The sequence below is a fragment of the Clupea harengus genome, chromosome 25, assembly GCF_900700415.2.
Source record: "Clupea harengus chromosome 25, Ch_v2.0.2, whole genome shotgun sequence".
Taxonomy (NCBI): Eukaryota; Metazoa; Chordata; class Actinopteri; order Clupeiformes; family Clupeidae; genus Clupea; species Clupea harengus.
The window spans coordinates 5,215,479-5,239,513 of record NC_045176.1 but is presented as its reverse complement, the minus strand read 5'-3'; the positions used below and the strand labels follow the sequence as shown (position 1 = coordinate 5,239,513).

The window sequence follows — 24,035 nt, the reverse complement described above, 5'->3', positions numbered from 1 at the left end:
GAAAACCTCACCTGGAAGTGAAACTCCATCTGGGTCGCAGAGACAGAAAACCTCACATGTTGCAGTGCTGCTACATGTGTGCCATAACAAACCTCTTTTCAGAAACGTCTGTTATGTTCCTTCATTAACAGTAGACGAAATTATTTTGCTTGGACATAGCTGCACGACCTTACTGATCATACAGTTTGCGAGCCACGCTGCCCAGGACATCCAAACATGGGCTTTGAAGTTGAGATAGTCGCTGGAAGTTATGAGCAGATTTCATTTGGCTATCGTGTCTGCCGAAATGGAGAGGTACAGTGGATATATCCAGTGTGTTTGTTGTTTATATTTATTTCATTCTATGTATTAAAGAACAGCCACTTTCAACGATAGTAAACATTTATAGGTTTCTGCTCAATACAGACATGCACTGGTTTGATTACCTATCTGGCTCAAGTTAATAGAGCTATTAACTAGCTCAAGTTAACTACCTACCTTAACGCTATCGGAATGTTTACAATGTTGATGTGTGTTTGTGTTAAAATGTGTATGTGTTTTGAGCAGCTTTGTCCTTTTGTTGTAGGACTGGACAGCAACGGCCGACTTTACTCATCACGCACACACAGCCTGCTTGTCAGCTGTGGCATCCACCAACAGGTATATCGCCACAGGCAGTAAAGACGAGACCATCCAGCTATATGACATGAAGAAGAAGATTGACCAGGGGGCCTTACTGCACCACGACGGTAAGAGTCACAATAAGTATAACATCAGTCCGAGGAGGCACTAAGTGAGCCTCTAGTTCTTCATGTGATAATTAGCCAGTTTTTACACTACTGGATAGATGTCACGCTGAAGCTTACAGTGCTGCTAGAAAACTCTAATTGAATATTTGATTTGACCAGGTACGATCTCATGCCTGGAGTTCTATGGCACATCCCACTTACTCAGCGGGGGAGAGGACGGACTGATGTGTGTGTGGAGGACAAAGAAGTGGGAGTGTCTGAAAACCATCAGAGCACACAAGTAGGTGGCGTTGAGCCTGGATCTATGCATTATTGCCCTCTGCATTCATGATCAACTGACCTCTCAATAATGTGTTTAGGGGCCAACTATCATCACTCTCTGTCCACCCATCTGGAAAACTGGCTCTGTCAGTCGGTACAGACAGAACACTCAGGTACATTTGATTTGAAATTAACTTTTAATCTGCTTTGATCTGCTGTCAATTGTATGCTCTGTGTGAAAATGTACATGTATCAAATGTCATGTAATGCTTGGTTTTGCAATGGGAATGCTATAGTCATACTGTTTTATAAGTAAATCTAACATGCTTGAAATTGTAGAACATGGAATCTAACCGATGGAAGATCAGCATTTATCAAAACCCTCAAACAAAGTAAGGGAAATATCATGAGCTTGCTCACAATACATCATCTTAATGGTTCTGATTGACTGTTCCTTGATTTCATCAATAAATGTAATGTGTAAAATGACTGATTATATGAATTATATTCACTCACAGAAATGTGCCACAGTGTAGTGATGTAGTGTCCAATGTCATTTCCTAGGTGCTGATCTAGTTAAGTGGTCACTCGAGGGAGATACATATGTGGTGGTGACCAACAATATCATAGATGTTTACAACCTGGAGACCGCCACAGTGACTGCAACCATCACCAACCCAAAAAGAATATCATCTGTCAAATTTCTACAGGTACACTATAAACTTTTGTTTTTGCGGTTGACCTGGATAATGTTTTTAGATTTCATTTTTTGTTTCATTTTGATTAGTATCTGCCTTTGTTCATGGAGCAGTCTCTCTTTTTGTAACAAGATATTTATCACTGAAGTAGTTGCTCTCTGTTTTGATGTTGTGCTTTTTCGCTAATACGTTTGTTGGCTGGATTTGTTTGTTTCCTAGAATACCTGTCTGGCTGTAGCTGGCGACGATGAGTCGGTTCGGCTCTATGACCTCACCACAGAGAGGTGTATGTGTGAGTTCAAAGCCCACGAAAACAGGTAGGAAAAGTCTTAACAACTCTTTGTAAAAACTACAAAAAAATCCCTCAAAAAGTGGCAGATTGTTGCACAGTGTTGCTTTTAAAGTAACACTAAGCTGTTCCTCAGATTTTTACGGTATCATCTACAAATACATTTTGATGGTATTTGATCATGATATAACATGTGTCATTCCTGTTAGCCATCCAGGATATGCACTATGTAGTTCTGTGTTCAGGGCTGGAACACCCTGCAAAAATGTAAGAGAAGCTTTCACAGGAAAACAATGCCAAATGTATTGCCAAAAGACACCAGTTTTTGCAAGCTTTTATCAGTGCCAAATAGGCTTTTGGTGTTGTACGCAAGATTTTTAAATAGACCAAAACTCCTTACTGCTGCTTTAAATAGTTGAAAAACGTTTAAATCATATGGAAATTACCATATTTGCCATATTACTGCATTTTTTTTGCAGGATAAAAGCTGTGGATAGTTTCATGGTGGATGACTTCTGTGTTGTTGTGACGGCGTCAAATGATGGATTAATCAAATTGTGGAAACTGCATCTTGACGAGGTAATATCTTTGTGTGAGTTTTTTTGTTGTTGTTATTTATTTATTTATTTAGGTTTAAATCAGTTTGACTGAGAAAGCTCAACACAGTGTAGCTGCCAAGCCCTCCTCCTCTCTCCTTTCACTAACCCGTTGCACACTGCCTACTGATAGTCGTGTCCCTGTGCTCCTCTAGGACCCCAAGCCTCCCGCACTTCTGCTGGAGGTGAACACCACCGCAAGGCTCACCTGTCTGACCGTGTTCAAGCCAACTGCAGAGGACAAACCCACGGAGGAACAGCCAACCTCTTCCACAGGTACTGTAGTCACTGCAGATGTGAGGCACAGGTACTGTAGTCACTGCAGATGGAAGGCACTGCGGATGGAAGGCACAGGTACTGTAGTTACCGCAGACGGAAGGCACAGGTACTGTAGTTACCGCAGACGGAAGGCACAGGTACTGTAGTCACTGCGGATGGAAGGCACAGGTACTGTAGTCACTGCGGATGGAAGGCACAGGTACTGTAGTCACTGCAGACGGAAGGCACAGGTACTGTAGTCACTGCAGACGGAAGGCACAGGTACTGTAGTCACTGCGGATGGAAGGCACAGGTACTGTAGTCACTGCAGATGGAAGGCACAGGTACTGTAGTCACTGCAGATGGAAGGCACAGGTACTGTAGTCACTGCAGATGGAAGGCACAGGTACTGTAGTCGCTGCGGATGGAAGGCACAGGTACTGTAGTCACTGCGGATGGAAGGCACAGGTACTGTGGGGAAAATAAGTATTTGACCCCCTGCCGATTTCGCAAGTTTGGCCACTTGCAAAGAAATGTGAGTCTATATAATAATTGTAAGTCTATTTTAACAATGAGAGACAGAATATCAACAAAAACATCCAGAAAACTGCATTTTATAACAGTTATGAATTGATTTGCATTTGTTGCGGAAAATAAATATTTGAACCCCTACCAAACAGCAAGAATTCTGGCTCCCACAGACCAGTTATGTGCCCAAGAAGCACACAGATTAGTCCTCATTAGGTACACCTGATCTCAACTGGTGACGTGTATAAAAGAAACCTGTCCAAAGAATCATACTTCACACCTTCAACCTCACCACCATGGGCAAGACCAAAGAGTTGTCCAAGGACGTCAGAGATAAGATTGTAGACCTGCACAAGGCTGGAATGGGCTACAAAACCATCGGCAAGCAGCTTGGTGAGAAACAGACAACTATTGGTGCGATTATTCGCAAATTGAAGCAACACCAAACAACTGTCAATCGCTCTAGGTCTGGGGCTCCATGCAAGATATCCCCTTGTGCGGTATCGGTGATCCTCCGAAAGGTGCAGAATAACCCCAGAACTACACAGGGGGAGCTTGTGAATGATCTCAAGACAGCTGGGACCACAGTCACCAAGAAAACCATTGGCAACACACTACGCCGTAATGGTTTGAAGTACTGCAGCACTCGCAAGGTCCCCCTGCTCAAGGAAGCACATGTACAGGGCCGTCTGAAGTTTGCCAATGAACACTTGAATGATTCTTAGGAGGATTGGGAGACAGGATGTGGTCAGATGAGACCAAAATCAAGCTCTTTGGCATCAACTCGACTTGGTGCGTTTGGAGGGGGAAGAATGCTGAATATGACCCCAAGAACACCATCCCCACATCTCCACCGCATCGAGGGGACTATGGATGGGGCCATGTACCGTGGAATATTGGGCTTGAACCTCATTCCCTCATTCCCTCCCATTGAAAACGCAACCTTAAGGATTTGGAGAGGATCTGCAAAGAGGAGTGGACCAAAATCCCTCCTGAGATGTGTGTAAACCTGGTGACCAACTACAAGAAACGTTTGACGTCTGTGCTTGCCAACAAGGGTTATTCCACCAAGTACTAAGTCATGTTTTGCTAGGGGTTCAAATACGTATTTTCCGCGACAAATGCAAATCAATTCATAACTGTTATAAAATGCAGTTTTCTGGATGTTTTTGTTGATATTCTCACTGTTAAAATAGACCTACCATTACAATATAGATCACACATTTATTTGCAAGTGGCCAAACTAGCGAAATCGGCAGGGGGTCAAATACTTCTTTTCCCCACTGTATCTGAAATACCGGAAGGACTAATTTAATTTGAAGTCCCTCTGCCTTGCCTTGCTTTGAGCAATGCCATTCTTGGAGAAGAGATGCGTTGGCAGCAGTTGCACAGGCCAGATTCAAAATCAAAGAGAAAGTCCAAGATTGGCATATGATATGTGATTATGATCGTGTTAAAATGTGTTCTAGTCTGGGTGTACTGAACTGGGAAAAAACCTAAAAGGCATTTTTTCTTGCAGCCACAGAAGATCTGCCGTTACCCTCCAAGAATAAGAGAGTCAGGATTGCTACAGAGGAGGTGATTCTTGAAGGAGACTGTAAGCCCAAAAAAACAAAGAGGGGTGGAAAGAAGAGAAAGAGCCAATAAACTCTTGTTTTAAACAAGGCTATGAAGAAGTGTGTCCTCTGTTGTCAAGTGCCCAAGTGTGCTCTCTCCTGCCCCAAGATATTCTCAATGATCACTGCACTGTGAAGTTGGAGGCAACATTATGATATATTCTTAAAGAAACAAAGAAAGCATCAGTCTTTTAAAAAAAAAATTGTAACAATGAGCAATATTTAAGTACCCGTGTCATGTTTTGAGAAAAAATGAGTTCTACTAGTAATGCTCAATCTCCCAACAGTCCCTATAGTCCATTAAAAAAAGTGCTTTTGAAAGTCTGCCTGAATGATTTGAAACCTGGTGTTAAAGGTCCAGTCTACGACTGTGCCGAAAGGTTGCTGATAATTGAGCTCATTAACCAATCAAAATACACCGTACCATCCGTGTTTCTGAAGCAGCGTTCTGGCTCAGTCTGAGCCAATTTGTGTCCCCCGTTTACAGAACCAGGACTGTGTGTGAACACCAGAGTGTATGAGCAATGGAGCCATGAGCGATTGTGTTCTGCCACTTTTCTGTATTGTACCAAGGAGATTTGAGATGTATTGGAGATGGGACCAGAGTATTGGTTGATGTTATCTATAAACTTTGCATTACAAAGTTGTTCTGACCAGTGGACCTACTTCAGGTTATCCATTGTAGAACCACTAGGGTGCGCTATAGAGGGAGGATAATCACAAAACACCGACCTAGTGCTATTTGATGAAGTGACAGCCATGGCACATTCAAACAGCACAAAGTGTTTGTAATGTATTTGGTTGATTTTCTTTCTTTTTTTTCAAATTTGTTTTGTAGGTGACTGGACAAAAGCATCCATTAAATACCATAAACATTTTCATCCTTTTGAGTCTCAACCGTCTGGCTTTCTTAATGTTTCTGGCATAGTTTTATCGCACACATTTTTTTGCAATAGGATGATGCATATAAATAATTTTGTAAATAATAATACTTAAGAAATAATTTAATATTTCATATAACAGTAAAAAACCAGATGTATTGATGTGTTCATGAGAAATTTGCCAATCTTAACAAGCCAGCGTGTATTAGATCGCAAGATTATACCACATCACGTGGACCTACAAAACATGTTCAGTTTATCACTAACTATCCCAAACGATAGACCCGGCCATTCGATTATTGCCATTTGTAATCGCTTATTTTTCCATTGAAAATGAATGGGGCCAGTTGCATGTCTCTGGTGAGGATCTGCATGTTCTTCGTTGTTATGCTGGATACTCTTTCCATCAGCTTCAGGTATATTTAAGAATACATTGCCCACTGGCACAGTAAGGCTGCCTATAGACATTTATAAAAATAAAATAACATTTCAGAACCTGCTACAGGAAATTTAACACCCATGAAAACTAGCCTGTTGGTACATTTTAATCTTCTGGTGGAGTGTACTGCTTTTTATTTCCTCAATTTCATGTCCTTTAATACCAACTGCTTTTCATTCCTGACCACCAAAATAGCTTCTAAAAGCATCCGCTTCTCAGCCTACAAACAGATTGAGATCAAGGGTCTGGAATTAGACACACACAAAAACACACACACACACTCTGTACAAACGGTCTTAAATGATTTAATTCCCCAGTTTGTCCTTGGAAGACATTCTTGGAGAGATAATGAAATTATTTAGTCATCTGCACCTGTTTGAGCCGCTACAGTTTGTTCATAACATTTTGGATGCACAGGAAGCAGCTTCTTGCCAAGTTTATATACATATATAGGTATATATAATATTTGTGTCAGTACCTGGTCCAATTCAGATGTATTGTATTAATTGAATATATACAATTGAGCCTTTCCTTTATGGTGGGTTTAATGGCTGCTGAGGGAAGGTTGCGACAGACTTGCACATTTTTGAAAACTGTATAATTTTCCCACCTATGTGTGTGGGTCATACAAATGATGGATGAGCCAGTGCTTGAAAGTAAATATGTTCTCATAACCTGTGATATGTTTTTTACATGAACTATTTCTCACAGCACATACTATACTGCAAGTATTTTATGCTTTCAGGACTGCGGCTCAGTGTGAGCTCTTGGTAGGGGTCATTGGTATGATTCAGGACTAACCTTAACCATAAAATAAGGTAAAATTGCAGACTGAACCAGTACAAGAATTAATTAATTCTATTTACCATCAAGATATTGAATATTACGTAAAAGTACATTGTGATGGCATTCCTTGTTAAAGATTCCTCTGTACACATTACACACTAAGCACATACATAGCATCCCCAGACCACCACATTTCCACTACAGTGCTTGAGAGATGGAAGCACTTTTCATTTGTTCGTGGCTTCACTTTCCCTCTCATTGGCCAGTCTCAGATATGGCTTTTCTTTCATTGGCCAGTCTCAGATATGGCTTTTTCATTGGCCAGTCTCAGATATGGCTTTTTCATTGGCCAGTCTCAGATATGGCTTTTTCATTGGCCAGTCTCAGATATGGCTTTTCCTCTCATTGGCCAGTCTCAAATATGGCTTTTTCATTGGCCAGTCTCAGATATGGCTTTTCTTTTCATTGGCCAGAAATTATTATTTTTAACTTTGGCAATGTCAAAACTATATTTTTGGTTTGTTTTGCACCTTATTTGATGGACATGGTGGTGTGGGACCGATTTCTCTCCGAAATGCACCTGCAAACTTGGCAGTGTCTCCCTGTTTCTTCTCCTTCGGCTAGTCTAATCTTACCGTTGATCCGAATGTGTTTGCCTTGCTCTACAGAATACACACATTTACTGGTCTTGACTGATTCACTGGTTTGGAAATTAAATTTGGCAACTCGAGAGTGGGAAGACCACTGTAAGTGTCTGTAATGGCAAGACAATAGCAGATCGCCCAGTGTGTAAAACAGACTTCATCAGTGTTTCAGCGGCAGATCGCCCAGTGTGTAAAACAGACTTCATCAGTGTTTCAGCTGCATCGGCCTGAAGGATCCAGTCAAGCCTCCACAGGCCTCTGATGGTTTCTCGCCTAAGCTACTGGACTTCATCCATAAATCCCTTGTCTCGACACGACTACTGCCTAAATCAATGTAATGGACATCATGGGCTTTGGTTTTAGCAGTCCTTTGGTGGCAATACTGGAAATGTCCCTGGACCGGTTGGATTATTTAGTTAATGATTATTCCTGGAAATAATCTCACATTTGATGTGTATTGGAGATGGTTTCATTATAACAGCTATTAAAGGTGTACAGACGGTCATCAAATGATTTCTAACTCCCTTGGCACATTTAAGGGGATCTAACCATCTACAAATCTTCAACACAGAGTCAGTTACAGAATAATTAAACACAACAGATACCTCAACAAATCCATATCTCCTAGTGCTGAAACACAAAAATGGGGAGAGATATTTGCCACTTTGTCAGCTATTTTAGGAGCGATGAGAACTCTGTGCATGTGTGAGCATAAACCGAACACAGCAAGGTGAAGATGTTAGCCTTCCTTATATGTGCTGTTAGGGTTCCTTATATGTGCTGTTAGGGTTCCTTATATGTGCTGTTTCTATAGCTCAAATAACACCTTCCTTATATGTGCTGTTTCTATAGCTCAAATAACACCTTCCTTATATGTGCTGTTTCTATAGCTCAAATAACACCTTCCTTATATGTGCTGTTTCTATAGCTCAAATAACACCTTCCTTATATGTGCTGTTTCTATAGCTCAAATAACACCTTCCTTATATGTGCTGTTTCTATAGCTCAAACAACACCTTCCTTATATGTGCTGTTTCTATAGCTCAAATAACACCTTCCTTATATGTGCTGTTTCTATAGCTCAAACAACACCTTCCTTATATGTGCTGTTTCTATAGCTCAAATAACACCTTCCTTATATGTGCTGTTTCTATAGCTCAAATAACACCTTCCTTATATGTGCTGTTTCTATAGCTCAAATAACACCTTCCTTATATGTGCTGTTTCTATAGCTCAAACAACACCTTCCTTATATGTGCTGTTTCTATAGCTCAAATAACACCTTCCTTATATGTGCTGTTTCTATAGCTCAAATAACACCTTCCTTATATGTGCTGTTTCTATAGCTCAAACAACACCTTCCTTATATGTGCTGTTTCTATAGCTCAAATAACACCTCCAGGTCATGGCTTTTATATCTGCGGTGAGCACATACTGTGCCATAAGTGGCCATAGGTTAAAATGTCTGCCAAATGAATGAATGTAAATAAATGTTACGTAAACACACAGTAAAACATCCATACATGAGACAACTTTGGTCCAGAAGTGCTTTGTTTTATTTTCATAATCTAAAATGCAAAGGACAGAACAGGATTTGAGAATAAATCCAATGTTGAGTGCACAAAAATGTTTCACCAAATGAAATATTTACAATCATGAAAGTCATTTTAACTCTCCTACGTCAGTTAGGCATCAAATAACATTACATTATTGTACATATATGAAACAGTTACCAGAGTAAAATATCAATAAATCTGAATTTTGTCCACCAAACAGTCAGTCTCATTCTTCTGATTATGTCACGTAACACCATATTTTGCATGTTTTGATTGATTGACTGGGGAAAACATCTACAGTATTTTGCTTAATTTATTTAGACTGTAGAAATTGAAAATCTGTTAAACATTAACAGTTAACACAGAATACATAATAAAGAGATACAGCATCATTTTCTGTTTACTTGAAGCCATTAATTATACATGGCAGGAGGTAAACTTTTTTTTTGATTGTACAACCCAGTTATGATCAAATTGAATGCTTTCGTGCCATAGTGTTCTGAATTGAACATTTTATCTTAGATTTAGCTTAAAAAACATCATAGAGCAATAATACAAGCACATGGATTTTAAAAAGCCGTATCCTAGTCTACAACATACCAAGCATCATGACTTTGGATCAAATGAATATGATCTTAAAACCAATAAATTGATCGTTTCCACAGTGATGGTATATTCTGATCAAAGACTATTTTTTAAGAGGGATGTTTCCCCACAAAAAATACTAAATACAAATGGACATGAGGCTTGTTATATCAATTCATCTGAACAGTAAGCGTGCTATAACATGTAAGGCAAAAAACCTTTCGATTTCTTTTTTTTTTAACAAAAAAAAAGGAATATGAACATGTACAGTTGCAGATCCTCAACACGGATGGAGTCAAACACATACGCTGTACATGTTATACGTGATTCGGTTTGTTTTTCCATCATTCAACTCGCAATAAAGAAAGTGCTCTTGTCAAACCAGTAAAAAAATAATTTGTACACTTCCTATTGTCTGAAGAGCTCCCCAATCGTTCTTCAAATTCTTTTTTTTGTTTATTTGATTTAAATTGATTTAAAGATGGGTCGCTTTTGTTCGTCGTTAGTTTTGACACCTCTCCACTGCCGGGGTGGAACTTACTTGTTGAATGGCAGGCAGGCTGGCAGGATGACGGTGGCACAGGTGGGGCCTGCCAGGGGCTCTGCCACCTCCCCCTCCAGCTCAGTCCACGTGCCCTTCTCTGGGCTGTAGCAGATGGTGGACGACTTGTACGCCCCCTAAAAAAAAAAAAAAAAAAAGAGAACATTACCATCATTGTTGCACTCTCAAAAAAAGGTGGCTGTCATTCTGTCCAAAGTGAATAGCTGTTAGATTCTGCTGTGTAAAAATTTAATTGAAAATTTAAATAAAATAAAAAAAAATGTAGATTTGGGCAATACTATGCGCAGTTGCACAAGCAGGAGAGTGGTGCTTCATGATCTTAATGATGGATCAAGTCACTGCCAGTCGTGACCATATTTAAACACGAGATTCCTTTGACACTGAAGTGAAAGACAAAGCGGCATAGGGGGGAAACTACATGTATGTGCGTAATGTGTATATCCACCTACCATACTCCAGCTGTAACCTCCAACCAGGAAAATGCTCTCGTCCAGAACAGCACACCCGGGGCCACTGCGGCCCTCCAGGATAGGGGTCTGAAGGATGTTCCACTGGTCAGCTTTGGGATCATAGCACTCGACCAGCATCACATCAAGGTGGGAAAATCCTGCTATGGCAAAGAAGAGCAGAGGACTGAAATGATGAGAAATCTATTCCATAATGCCGTGCATTACATACTGTAAATGCACTGCATCTATTCCGTAATGCACTGCATCTATTCCGTAATGCACGGCATCTATTCCGTAATGCACTGCATGAAGTACTGTAAATGCACCGCATGACGTACTGTAAATGCACCGCATGACGTACTGTAAATGCACCAATGCACTGCATGGCATACTGTAAATGCACCAAGCCTACTATGTACCTTTCAAGTGATTGCCTCCGATGGCATAGAGGCGGTCACTCATTCCTGCCAAGACATGAATCGCTCTCTTTGTGTTCATATCTTGTTTTCTGGCCCACACGTCCATGAGGGGGTCGTAGCAGTACAGCCAAGACACGTATTCTCCATTGTGTACTCCACCTGAAAGGTGACGTAGTAATGGTTCAGGACAGGGGCCCAATGTGAACACACAGGATATCATGTTAATGTTTCAGCACTAGGCTCATTAAGACACAAAATCACGATCCTGTTCATCTAACAACCTCACGACAACTCAACGCCACTGTGGCTGCAAGTGGAACAGTCACTACAGGGCATCTTCTGTGGGTCTGGTACGTGGATGACTGACCTGAGATGTAGATCTTTCCGTTGTGAACTGCCCCAGCATGGGCAGCTAGAGGCTGGGGGAGGGACGACACATAGTTCCACTCGTTGGTCTCCATGTTGTATGACTCCACGCTCGACAGATATCCTGATTCATTCCTTCCACCAATCACGTACAAGTGTTTGTCCAGACAGCAGGCGAAAAAGCTAGCTCTCCTAGAAGTCAAAACAAATCAACGGAAATTGATTGGATCACCTCATCTTGGAGAGGCAAAATACTATCCATGCACATTTAATAACTGTTAACTAATATGTGGAAACACATCTTCAAATATATTCGCTTAGTATGAACTAGCCTAAAGCTACCATGCACGTGGCTACCAACTTACCTTTCTTGCATGGGAGGAAGTTGAATCCAGCTATTGAATCTTGGATCATACCGGCTAACAAAATTGGTACTGTGTTTCCCTGTGGGAAAAGAGACCGGTCTTTAGACAACTAAAAACTTTTACAACACCTCATATTCGTTGTCTTCTCATTCATGGTTTTATCTGAAAAATATCTGATTCTGATTTTAAACTGATTAAAACAGTGCCAAATATATCTAATTCAAATTCACTTGAATTAGTCTCCACGTGAGGTGCGCAATTACTAATCTGACAGACACATGTATCCAGAGCAACAGAGAGACAAGTGAAGGTTCATGTATGCTAGAAGTTCTAGTGAAGGTTCATGTATGCTAGAAGTTCTGTATATTTGTGTGTAATCATCTATCAGTGGACATGCGGTTCCAGAGGGTTCCCACCATTAGGGTTCCACTGGTCTTCTCCCCCCAGCAGGAGCAGGAAGTTCTCCACCTCCACCACGCAGTGATGGGCACTGTTGTAAGGCATGACTACAATGACAAAGACAAACAAAAAAACAGTGATTATTGATTAACTGACAAAACTACTGCTTTATCACGCTCGCTTGAAATGATCCAAATTAGGCAACATAATGATCTAATACTATAGTAGTATCAGAATGAGTTGTGGTAGGTTATTCCCAATTGTCCAGTTGTCAACCCCAGTTAAATGCTCACAAAGGCATCTTTGTTATTGTTGTTGTTGTTGTTAAGTATCCATATGATGGTTATAGTGCAACCTGTTGTTATAATGCTCAGGCTAGGTTGGGTCTGAGTAGTTGCATGTGACCGTGAGAGGTTTGGCCACTGTGGGAAGTCCCCAATGAACAATTTAACATATTTTCCTGTGTATAACTTATTGGGTTGGGTTGGGTTATGTTTGTATTATAACAATCAACTTAAAGCACGTGGAAAAAGTCTCATAAAATTGGTATACAATTTAAAAAAAATCTTTTTTGGTTAACATGCTATCTAAGCACACTGCCTCCACTGGCAGTACTCCACTGAATGTGTTTAGTCCCCTGACACAGGTCTGCTTGTGGATGAGGAGTTGTCAGGGTTGCAAGGTTGAAAGTTGCATTGACACATTCAGTTATTTTATTGATTTCTATAAATTATATTTTCTACTCTCCCAGTCGCTCTACCCTCCTCCGAAAGGCTTGCCAGGCGTTTGGTAGCTTTTATATATCCGCTTGTCAGTAAGAGGCCTGTGTAGCTATTAACCTGCTAAATGAGGCTAGTTTTTTACACACACACACACACACACACACACACACACGCACGCACACACACACACACACACACACACACACACACACACACACACACACACACACACACACACACACACACACACACACCCACCCACCCACCCACACACACACAGTGGCGGTGGCTAGTGATATAAGCTTGTCTTTCTTATTCATGCTCCTCCTACCGTCCGTTCCGATCCTGTTTTACTCTGCTGAGGTGACCCCCCCCCCCCCCCCCCCCCCCTACCGCCCCTCCCCTGCAGAGATGGAGAGAGAGATGGCCGTAATGAACATGCTCATGCTCACTCAATAAATCTCTGGGCCTCTGTGCTTTTGAGTGTAAATCAGCGGAATGGCAAAGCCCACCTGTCTGTCTCTATCCGTCATCTCCACTGTCACCTCAGCGGTGGGCTGATGGATCACAGTTGCTGTAAAATTAGACAGCCTTGAATCTCATTCCTTTCCAACTGGCCTCTTCCATACAATCTAACTCAACTCAGTGACTGACATGCTCGGGCCTCTCTATTGAGACTGGTCTCAGTCTGCGAGGGATAATACAGCTTTATCTTCTGTCTGTGTACGTGTGTACGTGTGTGTGTGTGTGTGTGTGTGAGTCTGTGTGTTGGTGCTTGTGTTTTGTATGTGTCTCTCTCTTTCTCTATCTCCCTCTGTGTGTGTCTCTCTGTGTGTGTGTGTGACAGAGAGAGAGAGAGAGAGAGAGAGAGAGAGAGAGAGAGAGAGAGAGAGAGAGAAATAGAGAGGCAGACAGAGAGAGAGAGACACACACAGAGAGAGAAAGAGAGAGATTATGCTACATTTCACAGGCATGTGTGATTGACAGAGATTTGTTCAGGGACTGCCATTCAAGCCCTGGATGAGATGCCACTGAATAGATGCGTCTGCTTCCAAATACTGACAGTGATAGAGTCTCATCTACACTAGCTCATGCCACCTTTGTACTTGTGCACTGAGTAAGACGTCTGTATGTCCGTATGTGTGCGAGAGTGGGAGATTTCACACCTGTGAGAGAAATTCAGATGAGAAATGTAGTTGCATTTGAATAACTAACGAATGTTGTGAGCAATGTGTATACTCCTGCAGTGATTTAGTGAAGTAGTTGATAGTCACCTGTCACATATTATATGCATGCACTTTCCAGTATCAGTTTCCATCAGCTTTTGAGAAGCAGAGCACCCACATTACATTATGATGAATTTAAAACTTCCAATTCTGTATCCAGTTTTATTTCCCATTGACAATAAGAGAACTAAAACTGACCTGCCCCTTCAATATTAATCTAAAACTGACTAAAATATGAGTCATATCAGAAAATATAATATTATACAGTGGGGAATATGTATGCAGTCACCGATATATATATATATCACATTTATGACTGAGCAAGTAGCGATTAATGGGACTCTTTTAGTGCCTCTTTAGTGCCTCCCCATTCCAGTGCGAAACTACACCATGGTGCCACTAGGGGGCAGCCTCGATCCACAGAGAGTAGAGGCACAAAAGAAATAAATGACATGAATCCTGTTAATGGCTGAACGAGGTTAATCTCGAGATCCATCCTAAACTGCGCTTATTGAGTCGAATAAGATCATGACCCTTTTTTTGGGGATAAGGGTCACTGAAATGTTCTTGATTGGGTGTGAATTATCTGCATGTTCACCCATACACTGTTTAATATGATAAAAAAGGATCACTTATGTCCTCCACAAAATGCTCAGTAGGTGTTACTTGAAACTGCTACAATAAGCTGCTGTGTCAACCACACACAGACAGAAGAGCTTCAGACTGTCCTCAAAAGACTGCAAATGGATTTGTCTTTCCATTTGTGCAATCCCACAGATGGCTTGGTATGGATGCTCACACTCCTAACTGTGAGACCTACTTCCTAAGAATATTGCTCAAGTCCATTACAACAATCTTATGGTTGACTAAATGGACTAATAAACAGACTCCTCTGACAAACTGTGCCAAGTTCTAACAAATGTGTTGCTTAGGTACAGTTAAAATGTCATTCCGTTGTGTGTTTTCACAATGGCTGTGATGTTCTACCATAACAACCATACAGAGTATCCACTGGTTAGCTGTCCGGGGACATGGGTCAAATAAGATCTCCTTCATGGTTTAAGGTAAACAGAGATCTTTAACAACCTACTTATCATGAATCCAGTGTGATCGAATAGAATGAAAGTATTTCTTCAATAGAGAGTCTCATGCAGCTCATATCTCTGGTGTCCTTACACCGTAAGAGAAACAACAGACATCAGTTGTGAGTGAGAGTTCATGTAATTATCTGTCAGTTTGTGTTGTCAGACTCATATGTTGTTCTGATGTGTGGGTACTAATTCCATCTATGTATTAATACAACATTATGTCAAGGACAAACAGGCGTGTGAGCACGCGGCGTCCTGAGTCATATACTCATTTCTACACATATGCAAAGCTGAAAATGCCTCTCTAATATTGAGTCATATTGTTATTTTGTTCTTCATATTTGGTGGTGCTTTATCATACAAGCTTCCTATCAGACCTCTTATTAACAATAATCTTGGTTATTTATTAATTTCTAGAAAAACCTTCATGTTATAACAATTGAAATTAAATTAATCCTAATTTTGAGGCAGGGGCTTTAACAAGGGTGTGTGTATGTGTGTGTGTAGCTTTATACTTTATAATGGAGAGTAACTGGGTACATGGTTGCAACTCCAGAGACAGCAGGGCGGTACACCTATCAGTTCCAACTGGCATGGAGAGCGAACAAGACCTTCATGACCTCAAAAAGGGCTGATTGTTAAGGCACGTTTAGCAAGGCCAAATGTGCTTGCCAGCGTCTTATGAGGAACAGGGTACAATGTTGCTGGCATCCACTTCTAAAGGAGAGACGCAATCAGAGGTTTGTAGTTCTACAAATCTGTATGTGTGTGTTGAAGGGCAAAATAAGAAAAAAAATAATGTCATGAAAGTGAAATGATGTTAATTGCTTATGTGTAATTTACAAATCAAATTCTCTTCAAGGACGTTTAAAAGAGAGATGCCATTGTTAGACTATAATATACACACTTGCCGTCACAGGGGGGGGGAAGAGGAATGGACCACTGAGGAGTGGAAGAATGTGATATGGTCAGATGAATCATTTTTCATCATGTTCCCAAAAGACAAACGGATGCCCATGTATCGCACACCTAATGAGGCCTGCATGCCTGGACGGCCAGCTCCAGTGACCAGGACTCCGGGTGGCTCTATAATCAGACAAGAGTGCATGTATCCTGGCACAGTCCCTTCCAGGGCCCCCCTTATAAGGCAAGGTCAATGGCAATCACCATTTTGAGATATCATTATTGTCTCATTAGGCAGCTTCCCCTCTGTAGAGTTAAGGAGGGAATGTCTACTAAGCTTGGCAGAGGCCCTATTCACCACATGCACGTATGGACAATGCTAACACTGGCGTTTGCACTAATGGCCATGGGGATATCATAGATGGACAACTGTCTTTTGGGTGTTTCATCTCCCGATAACAGGCTACACTTGACTGACTTTTGGGAAGGAATACTTGTGTATTATACTGCCACATACAGTAATACGGCATGCTTACTGATGGTATTATATGCTGTCAGGGAATATACGAGTGGCTAATCTGGATACACATGATTGCTCAACATTCCCCGTAATATTCTATTAACTACCCAGCGCCCCCGCTCCTTGGGATGTCCTGCGTGAATGCCAATAGAGCGCCTGAATTGTGCTTAGATACTGAGGCACATATGCACAAGAACGGTGCGTTGCTAAATACAGTGAAACACTTGTTACAATTTTTTTTTTCTTTGTTCAAATGACAATGGATCGATTCAAGCTGAGAATATGCTGGAAAAAGACACTCATTTTTCTGACCTTTACTATTTCCAGACAAATGGCTCTGTGAAAGGTCAAGAAAGACAGGAGAGGGATTGTATTTCATCCAATGCAATAATCTATGTGATGTCCAGTCATTAATACCTACATACCTGAGCCATACATATGCATTAGGTTGAATATGATTCTGCATCATAGGACAAGACGGCAAGATGTCGAGTATGAACACCATACTGCAGCCTGGCTTATATGTGTATATACTAGTTGAGACTCCAGCATGGTAAATGACACAACTGGTAAACGGCAATATATCACCAAACATGAGGCATTTAGCTTGAGTGATTTTATTTGTTGGGGATACTGTTCCTTATTTTGACAACGTCTTGTTTCCCCTAAATGATTTAACCACGTCCATTTATAACCGCAGTTTAAGTCACTTTCCCAAAAGCCAGAAGACTCAATTTTTTTTTAAATGCAGCCAAAATATTTAGAAGGAAATCAATTGGCTTGACACAAGCATCCATAATTAGTTTCTGGCTGAGGAAAGGATGCTACCCCAAATGTTCATGAGCAAGTGTTCATTCTTTTTAATAGAGCAGTTCAACAAGATTATGTATGTCATCCTCTGATGATATATCCCCACAATATCATTAGATTAAAATGGATCTTGCTGGGAGATATCAGCAAAAACAAGGGAATCCAGGCATGGAGCTCCACCATGGTGTAAAGTCACGCTCTGATTAAAAACTTATATTAAAAGTTATAGTTCTACACCATTACCTCCAGGATGTGGATGGATCCTGTGGGTGAACATGAGTCTAGACAAAACTTCAGCAACAGCACTTCCTCCTGAAAGCTTTTTTTTTATGTCACTGATGTGAGGGGGGCAGCTCCACTTACTGGTGAGGATCTTCCATGTTTTCTTCTCTTCGTCGTAGTACTGGACCAGATTGCTGGGCAGGCGGTCTGGGCCCGGCGGCAGTCCTCCCACTAGCAGGAGCATCCGCCTGTTCGAACGGATTCTGTTGACAGGCAAACGAAACACTTACTTTCTTTTTTCTCTTTCATGTCTCAGGCTCCCGTGGGTATCGTAAAGCCAAGTACGCATCACTTCTTCATTGTACTGATTTCACACAGCGAAACGCCATGTAGTATTCATTCGTTTTTTTTAAATCTTTTTCCTAGAATGTTGCATTGCACATCACAACAATATTGCTATGTTCAAAACAGAATATAAGTCTATCGTATGAGGCTGATCTAAAAATAGATGTATGATTTGTCACTGGACCAGCAGGACTAGCAGGCACAGAGACTGATGCAGAAGTTTTTCTCTTCGTGTGACCTCGCAGGCCTTTTGGTGGCAGTGCTTCTTCATTATTATAATGCCCTTTCAACACTTCAATCAACAGCCTTGGTCCTTTCATCTAAATATTAATACAAGTAGGATGAGAGGTCTACTCATTCTGCAGGGGGCCGATAAAATATTCACACATCACCAGCAACATTTTAGAGGGGGGTTAGGCAGGGCTTTGAGGAGGGAAATATCTTAAATAAAATATCTAAAATAAGATTTCCAGATATTTTAGGTAAAACATTAGCATTTACTATTCTAGGTTTAATATGGGTCCTTCGCTGATCCTTTACTGATCAAAGTTAACATTTGACAAAGTTAGCATAACATATCTCTCAAGAATGTCTTGAAACATTCATATGCTGAGCCCTGCGGTCACTGTGAAGTGTGTGTTTCAGCATGGACTCTCAGCACTGCTCTCCATGTCTTTTCAACCCTAAATTGGATATTTTGAACAGTGAGAATGAAAGTCTTTTAGAAAGCAAAAGACAACCCTTTGGTCTTCCAGCCGACAGCCTTTTTACACGAAACCATGCATCTCCACCACAATAGCCTATTCATTCAATGATTGGGATTAAAAATCTGCCATCCCATTCTCCTGAATGTGCCCCTCTCCATCCACTTCCCATATCCTCCTCTAAGTCTCTCAGTCTTCGGGTGAGGGGGGGGGGGGGTTGTTCTTGAAACATATTAATTCAATTAGGCATGAAGAGTCTAAAAGACGATCATAAGTGGTGCATCTTAATGAACAGACAATCCATGTGTGCTCAGCTCTGTGCCTCAGATTCATAGACAATAACACCACCATGTTTGAAACATGCTTTTGATCTTCGTGAGATCAACACCTATTCATAGACAATAACACCACCATGTTTGAAACATGCTTTTGATCCTCATGAGTGATGAACTGGTTCTAATTCTCAGACGTCCTATACTTGCAATCAAGCGCCTTACTCCGTCAGACTTAAGCAAGCCTTGCTCAACACAGACTACATCATTTATGCATACAAAACTACCACCCCTACCAATGCTGTCCCCTACAACATGTTCTCCCATGCTGATTTTGGTAGTTCCACACACAAGTAAAATTCCACATTAAAAAAACAAATACTTTAGATTACACGCTTTTCCATCAGTAAAATCGGTCCTCAAAAACCATTACCAGCGCTGCTCCTTCCACTTAAGGTCTGCTCTGTGAAATGCATATTACCCAGTTAGCGCCGTAGCTAATTGGATGCAATACAACAGCACCCAAAAACATGCAATGTAAAACACCACGTATATTAGGGAAATATTTTAATTTATTCATGGTGCCACTGGGGCATGTTAAACTCACGCAGAGCTTATCCTGCCCCCTGTCCTGCCTGCCTTAAGCCTAACCCCCGCCACACACACACACCATGACTGCCTGAAGCCTAACCCCCGCCACACACACACACCATGACTGCCTAAAGCCTAACCCCCCACGCCACACAGACACACCATGACTGCCGGGGGATGGGTGCAGAACCACACAGCCTCAAACAAGTTGTCTGACCCCTTAACTCGCAAGACAAAAAAAAACTGCCTTATTAATGTTAAAGTTACGTCCCAAAAGATGGTGAGCGAGAGCTTTTACTTATCATACGTTACATTCCAACAGCTGTTTTCCAGAGGTTTGAGGTCACGCTGAGCCAAAGATTCTGGAGCAGATGAATAAATGATAGGAATAATGCATGTCTGACAGGTTATAGGCTCCAGGAATCTGAGCTGTGATGGAGTGAGCCAAGCCTGTCCAAAAGCAGCAAGATACGACTGAGCAGGAGAACGATTATAATATCAACATGTCAATATAGCGCTGCTCTCTGTTGAGACATACTGAGCCCATCAGGTACAGCAGCAAAAAGTTAACATGAGCACAGCTACTGATACCCCTCAGACGCACATGCTGGAGTGTCAAGTTCCAGCATTTAGCATGAACACGTGTAGCCCACCTATATACATAATCTTTCAGCCGTGTTGCAAAACTGCAGTATTGTTCCCCACTCTTAATCAATAATGATTGTTTGTTATGTTTTGTTGAATGCCATTGTTTCTAAAGGCTTGACAGTGTAGTAACTAATCATTTGACAGCAGTATAATTCTCAAGCAGTAGAGGATGAATTGATAACCTTTGTGTCTGAATTCACAGAGGAATAACTATGTGATTTTAGTCATGACATTTACTTTAGTATTTCCTCAGCTGCTACCCTGTGTACTTAACTGAAGCCTTGAGAGTTAATTCATCCGTATACCCATATGTGGTCAGTGATGGACTGGTTATGTTTTGTATATAATAAGCCAGAAATAGTATCGACATTCTTTCCCAATTAAGTTTGATCCAGCAACAGATGGCCCCTGATCAGACAGCCCTTTACGAAAGCTTTAATGGCACAACTCTCTTATCATCAGAGGTCTATTCAAATTGGCACGGTACTGACATACTGAAATGTGCTTGAACCTTTTTGCAGAACAAAATTATTGTTATCAGAACAGGTCAGCATACGCATCAGCATAATTTAGCATCCACAAACACTGTGACACTATTAAACTTCCAACAACAACACAGAACTGATCCACGATCAGAATTGATTACGTCTGCTTTGCACAACCCCAACAGCAGTGAAAGCACAGCCTCACCTGCTCGCCACCGTCTGTCGGCAGTGCTGCCGAAAGGGCATCAGGTGGTAGTTCATGGCGTCCATCAGCAACTTCTGGCACACGGGTTCGGTCCTCATGAAGTCCACCGACTGCACCCTCTCCACCAGCTCCGAGGCGGGGATGAGGGCGAAGCGTAGCCTCTTCATGAGGTCAGGGGCGTAGTGCATGCGGCTCTCCCTCTCGTGCTCCAGCCACAGCACGGACATCTGGAAGAGAGCCAGCTCGGACTCCACCGGGGGAGGCAGGGCGTCCAGCATGGCGCACATCTCCTCAAAGTTCAGCAGGAGCACGTCCTCCACCAGGTACTTGTTGGCGAGCTTCTTCGTCTCGTCCAGCCCGTGCAGGGCGGCTATCTTGCAGATCTGCTTGTAGTTCTGCACGGAGATCTGGTCGTTGAGGAACTGCACACTGAGCTTGGTGATTTGTGGGATGTTGAGGATCTTGCTGACGGAGAGCACCTCTTCCACGGTGTCCAGGGAAAGAGTAACGTTGGCAGTGTAAAGGTACTCCAGCACTAGCCGTAGTCCAATGGAGGAACAGCCCTGTAGCACCAAGTTGTTGATGGGTCGAGCGCTCGGCAAAGGCTTGTCGTCAGGGGAAGAGGAGGGGGTTCCACTGCTGCCTTGATCCTTGCTGGCAAGCCCCTCATTGTTGATCATATGAGAGGAGAACAGAGACCTGAAATACTGTGAACAGGACGCCAGCACTGCTTTGTGGCAGTGGAACTGCTGTCCCTGGGCAGTGAGTGTCACATCACAGAAAAGCTGTTTTCTCCATAGGAGATTGAGCCCGTGCAGCAGGGTGTCACTGTGAGTTGGGTCAAAGGTGGATGTTCTATCACCCGATCTGGACATGACTTCCGGACTGCTTACGCCACCTAAAAATAAACAATGTGTGTCAGTTATCCTAATAAGTAGGTCATACTCACAGAACTACACGTGATTGTTGATAAAATTAAGTCTACTCTAGGTCGGTCTCATCCTTTACAAAGTTTCAAGGAGGCAAAACATAAAATAAATGTGCATAGGCTATTAGAGAAGGGGACCACCAAGAGGTACTGAACGCTTTGCGAAATGTGTAAATGTTTTCACGGTTTCACGTTAACTTGTATTCCGCTGTCGTGAATTTACGAACGGGATTCTCTTTTGTATGACCTTTTAGGTGCTATTTCACTCTGTCAAGACAAGACTATTCGAAATAGACGCTGCGGTTTAAAGGCTACTGTCAAAACAAAGTATGATAGGAGATACCGCAGCGGCTGCTACGACAACGCAACTTAAGTTGGCGAGAGGAAAACGGAGGCTACGGTAGGCAATACTGAATATGCCGTATTCGAGAAAATTGAGCTTCCTGACACGCTTTGCTTTAATCTTGCTCGATTTTTTGTCCGGGGAGATATAGATATTACACATATACGCATGGTGATACAAAAGCAATTAGTTTGTCTCAGTATCGTCATACAGTAGGCTAGATGTGCATCCGTGTCTATTGTCGGATGCCCGACTTACAAATTCAATTCGGTGCTATTATAAAACAAATGCAAAATAACTACCATCATATCGACACGACACAATAAGGATACAGATACGTTCGTATTATCGTTGATATGGTAAACTTGATACGAGCATGCTACAATGTAGTTTCGCTGTCGCCACATTCTCTCAAAGCGCCTGTCACAACTAAATGATGTGAGCTGCTAGCCTCAGAACACAAGCCAAACTTACCTGACTTACGAGCTTGACAAAAAGAAAGTAAGCCTCAGGTCTCCAATATTCTCACTTGACTTTCCTTTGTTCTCCTTTCTTAAATATATCCTTTTTTGTTTAAAGACTATGGTCGATGCCTCAAAATAAACATCGATTCCAACTCTTAAAGACACTATTTCACGTTATTTGTTGACGTTGATCATTTGTTCTCCTGAATTAACAAGAAGTGTGTGAGTGTGAGAGGGAGCTGTGCTTTCTGCAAGAGAAGAAGAAGAAGAAATATACGTGTGACAAATTATGCTACCAAGAAACAACACATCATTATCCTTGGGCCTGGGGCTCAGTGAGTCGTAACGAGAGTAATAGGAAATCCACGGTTGGGGAGAGAAACGGTCGTGCATGGCCGGTGGAGAGAGACCATGCAGGGGTATGGATGCTGGAGAGACTCGCAAAATTATGGCTCAAGGCTATTGTAAAAACTGTCGAGCGTAAATGACTGCGATTTCAAACATCTATGGAAGAAAGAAAAGAGAAAGGGGGAGAAAAGCGAGTCTTTCCCTCGCTGTTATAGAGAGAACCGTCAAGTTTTAGTGCGCATTGCTAATTAGTCAATTTCTCTCTGCCTTCACAGCCCGACGACTTTGCTGCTGAGCTGAAACTGCTAATTTCTGGGACCAGCCTTTTTTTGGCTGTGAACTGGATGGATGAATGGCTTGTCTCGCACAAATGACAAAAAGCCCCTGCCTTAATCTCCATCGCCAAAATAACCCCTCATCTCATTCTCCTTTTGCTAGTCCTTCAAAAAAGGTGCTCCCAGCAAACTTTCGACTGGCATCAACACACCATATTTTGCCAAAAATAAAATTTTGTGTGCTTTAATGTTTATTTTATATAGTGTTATGATTTTGATACATATTTATCTCGTTAAATATATGTGATCTACCTTATGGGTTGGGATAAAAAAAAAGCTACAATGTTTTTTTTCAGTATTTAGATAGATATGATAGATAGATATGAAATAAGATATTGAACAGAATCTTCTTGCTGCCCTTTCAAACATCAACTCTATTGTATGCTCTCAAATTCAGACATAGAGCAGGTAGAGCTGGGTGCATAGCCTACACAACTTTTGTCTCTGAGTT

The 24,035-nt window shown here is 41.7% G+C and overlaps 2 protein-coding genes across 2 annotated transcripts; one reads left to right on the top strand and one right to left on the bottom strand.

Annotated features, from left to right (window-relative positions):
* Positions 1–2: 2 nt before the first annotated feature.
* Positions 3–5,295, top strand: pak1ip1 (PAK1 interacting protein 1). The gene is made up of 10 exons (XM_012817557.3): positions 3–294; positions 566–728; positions 888–1,008; positions 1,088–1,162; positions 1,329–1,381; positions 1,554–1,699; positions 1,907–2,004; positions 2,456–2,555; positions 2,728–2,848; positions 4,878–5,295. Exons 1-10 carry the CDS (start codon positions 217–219, stop codon positions 5,003–5,005), a joined length of 1,083 nt encoding a protein of 360 aa, XP_012673011.2. The 5' UTR covers positions 3–216; the 3' UTR covers positions 5,006–5,295.
* Positions 5,296–9,257: 3,962 nt separating this feature from the next.
* klhl14 (kelch-like family member 14) lies at positions 9,258–23,751 on the bottom strand. The gene is made up of 9 exons (XM_031563337.2): positions 22,912–23,751; positions 21,167–22,064; positions 18,058–18,179; positions 12,443–12,532; positions 12,027–12,105; positions 11,663–11,853; positions 11,296–11,454; positions 10,877–11,037; positions 9,258–10,543 (listed from the first exon to the last, which is right to left on the bottom strand). Exons 2-9 carry the CDS (start codon positions 22,039–22,041, stop codon positions 10,403–10,405), a joined length of 1,818 nt encoding a protein of 605 aa, XP_031419197.1. The 5' UTR covers positions 22,042–22,064; positions 22,912–23,751; the 3' UTR covers positions 9,258–10,402.
* Positions 23,752–24,035: the final 284 nt, after the last annotated feature.